Source organism: Ranitomeya imitator, chromosome 6, assembly GCF_032444005.1.
Source record: "Ranitomeya imitator isolate aRanImi1 chromosome 6, aRanImi1.pri, whole genome shotgun sequence".
Taxonomy (NCBI): domain Eukaryota; kingdom Metazoa; phylum Chordata; class Amphibia; order Anura; family Dendrobatidae; genus Ranitomeya; species Ranitomeya imitator.
The window spans coordinates 28,994,282-29,002,871 of NC_091287.1; the positions used below are offsets into that span (position 1 = coordinate 28,994,282).

Here is an 8,590-nt window from a genome sequence, read left to right on the forward strand (position 1 = left end):
GGAAGTAAAGAGGACCCATGTAAATGAAGAAAAACTCCCCAGTCCACAGAGCAGCTTCGCTTTTAGAAAACCCTTAACAACCGTTGCACATGTCTTATTACCCAAACTGTGATACAGCTCACTGTATGACAATTCGCTGGACCCCTAATATTATAGTTTACCAGAAATAAGCGTAGGAAAAGGAGGTTCTGCTGACACTCATCTCCCACTGATTTTTTTTTTTTTTTCAATGCTGTATGTTCTCTCTATTAGAACGCCATGAGAGCCACTGTGGAGAATCACGAGGACAGTCCTTCCCTGCCTCCTGTAAAAGTGAATGTCGTCCTCGGGATCGAGGACCTCACCATTAAGGTAACCACCTGGAAGAATAACAAAGTGCAAACGCCAATCTATTCCCATCTCTGCACACTGAGTATTTATCAGGGTCATTTAACTCATGAGCAGAGATGGAGCCGATCTCCGGCAGTAATATTGTGCGCTTGTGATAAGAATCCAGATCTGTCCGGGAATCGCGTAGTGCCGGTATTTTCGGCTACGTGCAGGCGCGGCCTCCTTATCTTCAGAGTCCTATTCAATTATTGCAGAAGCTACTAATAATGGCCATTGCTGTTCACACGACCATAGCGTTTTCCCAGGGTCCTGAATGATGAATATACATAGTTGTTGTTTTTTTTTTTTTTTAACTACTTTTTTTTTTTTTGCAGCTTATGACCCAATCCATTTTATATCATTATCACTTTTTTTTCTTCTCTTAGATATCTGATAACGGAGGAGGTGTACCTTTAAGAAAAATAGAGCATCTCTTCAGTTATATGTATTCCACGGCTCCCCGACCCTTGATGGACAATTCCCGCAATGCACCACTGGTGAGCGGCTGCCTACACACCACTACGTATAAGGCCGGTTTCACACGTCAGTGGCTCCGGTACGTGAGGTGACAGTTTCCTCACGTACAAGAGACACTGACTCACGTAAACACATTAAAATCAATGTGTCTCTGCACATGTCAGCGTGTTTTCACGGACCGTGTATCCGTTTGAAAAACACGGAGACATGTCAGTGTTCGTGGGAGCGCACATATCACAGGGACCCATTAAAGTCAATGGGTCCGTGTAACACGTACCGCACACGGATGCTGTCCGTGTGCAGTCCGTGTGCCGTGCAGGAGACAGCGCTACAGTAAGCGCTGTCCCCCCAGCTTGTGGTGCTGAAGCCGCCATTCATTTCTTCTCTCCAGCAGCGTTCGCTGGAGAGAAGGAATGAAAAATCTTTTCTTTTTTTTTTTTTTGTTGTTGTAAAAATAAAGTTCCTGGTTATCTCCCCCCTTCCTCCTCCTGTGCGCCCGCCCGCTGGCATTAAAATACTTACTCAGCTCCCCCGATGACTCCTCTCAGCGTCGCAGCTCTTCCATAGGGGTGGAGCCGCATATTCATCACTGTAATAAGCGGCACCACGTGACCGCTCATACAGGAAGAGCTTCGACGCTGAGAGGAGTCATCGGGGGAGCTGGGTAAGTATTTTAATGCTAGCGGGCGGGCGCACAGGAGGAGGGAGGGGGGAGATAACCAGGAACTTTATTTTTATTTAAAAAAAAAAAAAAAAAAAAAAAAGATTTTTCATTCCTTCTCTCCAGCGAACGCTGCTGGGAAGAAGGAATGAATTCTGGATTCAGCACCCAAAGCAGGGGACAGCGCTTAACTGTAGCGCTGTCTCCTGCACGGTGCATGTAGTACCCAGTCGGGACACGGCTGCCGCACGTGTGCCAGGTGAGCACACGGACACGGATAACTCCGTTACCAATTTTTCCGGTACCGGAATTATCTGGACGAGTGGGACAGGCCTAATGCAGCTAAAGAATCCAGTTCTATCTGTTGCTTTACACAGGACTGCAGAGGAACTTACTGCTTTATATTAAAGGGGGTCTCCACTCTGGAAATAGGTCTTGTACATTTGATAAACTCTAGGGAGCAAGTTTGTTTTGATGCACATATTTTTTTTTATTGATTATATATAATATCTCACTAAAAATGTATGTAGGGGTAATATATTTATATATATTTTTTTTAGTCTTAATGGCTCCAGTGTTCTCTGGTGGGATTAGATGTGTTGACGTCCCATTCTGCAGTCAGCTGATCACTTTGTTCTGTGATTGGCGGCAGCGGTCAGATGACTGAAATGGTATTTAATTCAAAGCATAACCGATCAAGAATAGGAAGTCCTAACTTTCTATCATGGTGGGATGGACTGGAGTAGCCTGATGGAGTTTTTATAATTATTCTATATATTTTTCTTTTGAATGTAAGCTGGACAATCGTATCTCAGCAAGGACAAAAAAATTACCACTAACCAATATTTACTATATCCAACAGCAGGTTAGAAATTACACGTTAAAACTTAACTTTTACTTATATTTGTTAAAATCACGAACGTGACCGTGAGCGAACAAGGTGCCAGTGTTTTTAAAAACCAAAAAATCATAACAAAGACCACAACAGGTAAGAGTTCAAATGGAACAGTATTTGTGGAGCATATGTTTCAAAATCTATCATACATATGACACTATACCACAATGAGCAAGCTCAAAAAACCATATAGGGTGGGTCAATCTCCAACCTATTAAATTTATACCACCAATAGCACTAGAATACATATATGCCTCACCACATTAATAATGCACACCAGCATATGTTCGGTAAGTGTCTATGCGTGGATTCATCTAGCAACAGCGTTTATAATTTATACTCATCCTTCTGGGACCGATGCTGCCAGCGGTGCCTCCTTAGAGTTTCTGGGGCTTAGGGGCGGATCATGCCGCACTAGCCATAGTTCCCCGTTATATCCAGTGTCTCCCGACGCGTTTCTTCTTTTAATTCATCAGGGGGGTAGTGACAAAAGATGCTGTCAAATCCACGAGCATTGCTAAACCATGCGCCCCCTTACCTGACTTAAATAGACTACATGTGTTCCTTCACGCGGCGCGTACCCGGCCACCGGTGACTCATTTCCGGCTGCTCTCGCCCGCGCGCTGGCATAGTTAGTATTGACGCGCCCACCTTGTGCATCCTGAGGCCGCGCACTTCCGGCCACCGGAGAGCTCCTTCCGGCCCCTCATGCACGTGCTGCATACCGCGCACCTCATAGTGCCGTGTGATGCTGCAGAGCCTGTGCGGGGGCAGACAAATAGGGATGCACCCGTCATTTCCAGTAGGGAATCAAAGACGGCGCATTAGCCCGTAAGCGTCACATCCGGCTTACGATCAAATGACCGAGGCCGAGGTGTAAATAAAGCATGTAAACCCCCGATTGGTCGGGCCAGCCCACTATGCTAAACATCCACCGAGGTGCATAACAGTGCACACACGTGGATGCTGTCCATTCAATAAAGGTAATGTGCCATTTTGTACAACCCACATCCTTCCATACCACACACGGAATATAGGTCATTTCAGTGTCTCCTTATCCATACGGTACACATACGCAGATATGGGTCTAGAAATAAGATTAAAAATTCCACTAAAAATAGATGAACCCCCACTAATGCGATAGAGTCATCAAAAATAAGTGGTAAACCCAGCACAATAGAAAAAATTCCACAAAAGGAATACAGGTCATTTCAGTGTCTCTTTATCCATACGGTACAAATATGCAAATACGGGTCTAGAAATAAGATTCAAAATTCCACTAATGATAGATGAACCCCCACAGGCTCTGCAGCATCACACGGCACTATGAGGTGCGCGGTATGCAGCACGTGCATGAGGGGCCGGAAGGAGCTCTCCGGTGGCCGGAAGTGCGCGGCCTCAGGATGCACAAGGTGGGCGCGTCAATACTAACTATGCCAGCGCGCGGGCGAGAGCAGCCGGAAATGAGTCACCGGCGGCCGGGTACGCGCCGCGTGAAGGAACACATGTAGTCTATTTAAGTCAGGTAAGGGGGCGCATGGTTTAGCAATGCTCGTGGATTTGACAGCATCTTTTGTCACTACCCCCCTGATGAATTAAAAGAAGAAACGCGTCGGGAGACACTGGATATAACGGGGAACTATGGCTAGTGCGGCATGATCCGCCCCTAAGCCCCAGAAACTCTAAGGAGGCACCGCTGGCAGCATCGGTCCCAGAAGGATGAGTATAAATTATAAACGCTGTTGCTAGATGAATCCACGCATAGACACTTACCGAACATATGCTGGTGTGCATTATTAATGTGGTGAGGCATATATGTATTCTAGTGCTATTGGTGGTATAAATTTAATAGGTTGGAGATTGACCCACCCTATATGGTTTTTTGAGCTTGCTCATTGTGGTATAGTGTCATATGTATGATAGATTTTGAAACATATGCTCCACAAATACTGTTCCATTTGAACTCTTACCTGTTGTGGTCTTTGTTATGATTTTTTGGTTTTTAAAAACACTGGCACCTTGTTCGCTCACGGTCACGTTCGTGATTTTAACAAATATAAGTAAAAGTTAAGTTTTAACGTGTAATTTCTAACCTGCTGTTGGATATAAGCTGGACAATCCCTAAATGTTCTGAAACTGAGCAGTGACCACTTCAGCTCTGCTATATTTGTTTTTTTAGGCTTTCTAAATTGGGCAAATCCCCGTTCAGTCTAAACATTCCGTTCTTAACTTGGTAGCAAGTTAACAAATTTTCTACAGCGCGCCCGCAGGAAAAGTGAAGTATTACACCATCCACATTAAAATCAATGGGCTTAGAGTGTGTGTGATAACTCATTAATACTATATATATATTTATTTTTCAGGCTGGTTTTGGGTACGGTTTGCCAATTTCTCGCCTTTATGCCAAATACTTCCAAGGGGATCTAATGCTGCATTCGATGGAGGGTTTTGGGACGGACGCGGTCATTTACCTGAAGGTAACGTCGTTGTATTATTCATTGTGCTGTGTATTTTCTTGTGGCTTTTAGCGTCTGAGTTGTTCATGTACAATGAAGTGAAATTCTTGTTTTGGAGACAAGTTTACTGATTGTTATCGAAGGATTGTGTAACCCAGTTATTATTGCTCCGTTTAACCTCCTGGCGACCTGCTCGGCGTGTTTGCCACTTGTGTGCCAAGATCAAGGCAGAGAAATGGCATCCGGGAGGAAGGCGAAGCAGCGACCCCACTCTGATAAAGTAAAATTATTCGATCTCTTACAATCCCCCTTTATAGCCAAAATGGCATGTATAGCCATGATTTAGGGAGTTGTAAGTTCTGCAATTCCCTAATGTAATACTAAGCCGCCTTGTGATCCCCATCTTGGTGTAAAGGTCTCTGAGGGTTAAATGTGTTCAGATGTATAATAAAACTCTGTACTGTATGTTTATGTAATGTATGTACACAGTGACTGCAGCAGCAGAATAGTGAGTGCAGCTCTGGGGTATAATACAGGATGTAACTCAGGATCAGTAATGTAATGTATGTACACAGTGACTGCACCAGCAGAATAGTGAGTGCAGCTCTGGAGTATAATACAGGATGTAACTCAGGATCAGTACAGGATCAGTAATGTAATGTATGTACACAGTGACTGCACCAGCAGAATAGTGAGTGCAGCTCTGGGGTATAATACAGGAGGTAACTCAGGATCAGTAATGTATGTACACAGTGACTGCACCAGCAGAATAGTGAGTGCAGCTCTGGGGTATAATACAGCAGGTAACTCAGGATCAGTAATGTAATGTATGTGCACAGTGACTGCACCAGCAGAATAGTGAGTGCAGCTCTGGGGTATAATACAGGATGTAACTCATGAGCAGTAATATTTTCAGGTACATCTTTGATTTCGTCATTGTCTATTCCCGCACTGTTCGTAATTGGTTTCCAGCTGTATTCTGGTGCCAGTTCCATTCCAGTGCCAGATCACACCTGGTTGGGGAGTGCATGTGGCAGATGTAGAGTTCTGTCATTTTCCCCAGATATCAGGGACATTAATTGTAATGGACTGGATAGTGAGCTCAGCTCTGGAGTATAATACAGGATGTAACTCAGGATCAGTAATGTAATGTATGTACACAGTGACTGCACCAGCAGAATAGTGAGTGCAGCTCTGGGGTATAATACAGGAGGTAACTCCGGATAAGTGAAGGGAATGTGAAGATGAAGCCATGTTGTATTCATGTAGTTTCTTTATATTTTTTTGCAGGCTCTTTCCTCGGAGTCCGTAGAGAGACTACCAGTCTTCAATATGTCTGCATGGAAGCATTATAAACTATGCACAGAGGCAGACGACTGGTGTATTCCCAGCAGTGAACCAAAGAACCTCGCCAGGTAGAAGAGCCTTGAAGATTTTCTCAGGAGATGAGAATAAAGGGATCAAGCACTCATTGCACAGGACTATTCACCTGCAAGTGTTACGTTACCAAGAGGAAGAAGGCGGCTTGTACTGTGCTGGAGCTGGCCGCGGGCGCGACAAGGAGAGCCAGTCACCGATCCAATCTATGTAGTAGTTAGTAGATATATGTTCACTCGTCGTCTAATGTTCCCGTGAAAATGAACATTGCTGATCTCAATGGACGAAGCCAAGTGAGAAAATCTGCTTCCTTCAAGAAAAAGGAAAGATTCACCAAAATCCTCTTCGATCTACTGAGGCGACCAACTTTTATAATCCAGTAGAGTATGATACTTTATATGATCCCTACGGACCTTTCTCATCCATAGTGCAACCTGTAGGGCGACCATGCCTGTCGCAGAGCAGTCGCCCTCTCCCACTACTACATCATTTCCATATTATTATGTATTTAGGAAAAGAGATTTCCTTTTCTTTTATCCTATAATCTAGTTCAGTTCCATTTTGCCAAAAAAAAAAAGCCTAAACTTATGTGGAGGGTTTCCTGTTATTGCCAAAAAAAAAATGACTAAAATGTTCCCGTGATGCCATATTCCTGGTGGCTAACGCGTTTTGGTCATTTCACTACACACAAATGTAAATGAATATGTAATTCAGGGGTCTGTTTAAATTTTTTTTTTTTTTTTTTGTAAAGAAGTATTTCAAGTATATTTATATCTTAGCGCTGTAGATCATGACCTCAAAATGCGTCTGTACATCTATACAGCCAGTCTTGTATGGTTTAAGTCGACGTCCGATATCTTATGATTGTTACATCTACCTATAGACATGGTACATGTGAAAGTTTTATTAAGTTTTCATGCCACTTTTTGGATATTGTAAGCAAAAAAAAAAAGAAATCACAGGCTGTGGTATCTTCCATCGAGGTTGTGTATGTTTTTATTTAGGCTTCATCTGGATAAAAAAAAATTGTATTTTAACGTCTAAGCTGCTTGATTTTTCCCTCGTTTATCAGACTTTCCAATGACTGATAACAGCGGGAAATAACTTGAATTTGTGGCCTATTGTTTCATGCCCGAGTTTGCTGCATTCAACCTGTAAGGGGGTGAACTTACTAAGTGACTTCTGCCAGTTTTAAAGGGTAAAAAATTCCCTAAAAAGTCACAAATTTCGCTTATGTTCTGTTTTTGTGCGTAAAATTTGCAATTTTTTTTTTTTTCACTTTTCTCAAAAGTTGCGTTAAGTTTTAAGACCGGGATATTGTGGCCTAAAAAATGTACCATAATTTACACCAGGAAGATGTGCTGTACAGCAGACTGCCTATCCATACTGCACAGACTTGTTATAGAACTTTCCTGCAATAAGGAGGGGGGATATTGGGGGAGTAACTGTGTAGTAAGTATATATTTTAAAGTCTTTCCTACAAAGACCTTTGCTTCAAAATCCCAAGCCCTTTTTTTAAATTATAATATATTATGTGTGTTTTTTTTTTTTTTTTTTTTTTTTAATTCATTTATTATATTCAGTTCTGGCATGTTCCCTGTTACCAGCCCCGACATGTCTCTTATTTTCTCATTTATTTTTTTTATTTTTTTTAAGATTGTCTAAATCTTGTTAATTTATTATAATGACTTTCCTCGTTTGCCGCGCCTCCGCTCTGGACAATAATAACATTATTATTATTATTGGCCGCTTTTTAAGCTTCAGGTGTTGTAAAAGAATATATATATCTTTTACGTCTTGTGTCGTGCGGCATCTTCAAATGTTTTAATTGGAAATAAAATACTTTTGAAATTATGAAAGTTTCTTGTGATTGTGTCCATTTCAGATTCATTCATCTGATTTAAAAAAAAATTTTGGAATCCGATATTTTTTTTTATTAAAGTTTTCAGAACATAACAGAATTTTCTCCAAAATACCCCACAATCTTTTCCCCATTCACAACCGCTTCCCCCCCCCCTACCTAACCCTGGTCCAATGATAAAATATATCACAAGAAAAATACAGACATAGATAAGGCACATATGCCAAGGCACCAGTCATGGAGTACAACTAAATCACTTTCATGGTGACATAAACATGGTATCACGAGAATAAACTTACAGATGGTAAGCCCGCAACATTCAACCATCCTGCCCAAATTTTCTCAAACACTGCCGGTCTACCCCGTTTAAGATAAATGGCCTTCTCTCTGCATAGTATGAGGTTCAGCTTATTTACATATTCTTTCCTCGTGGGAACTTTATCTGAGATCCAGTGATATTCTATTAATTTTCTAGCAGTAAAAAGCATTCTGGC

At 42.2% G+C, this 8,590-nt stretch overlaps 1 protein-coding gene across 1 annotated transcript in view; it reads left to right on the forward strand.

Moving 5' to 3' along the window:
- PDK4 (pyruvate dehydrogenase kinase 4) overlaps positions 1-8,094 on the forward strand; it is a 31,830-nt gene extending 23,736 nt beyond the window's left edge. The window contains exons 9-12 of the mRNA XM_069729369.1: positions 253-351; positions 756-866; positions 4,766-4,879; positions 6,149-8,094. Coding sequence (XP_069585470.1) covers positions 253-351; positions 756-866; positions 4,766-4,879; positions 6,149-6,277 — 453 coding nt within the window. The 3' untranslated portion in view covers positions 6,278-8,094. The remainder of the gene's footprint in view (positions 1-252; positions 352-755; positions 867-4,765; positions 4,880-6,148) is intronic.
- Positions 8,095-8,590: the final 496 nt, after the last annotated feature.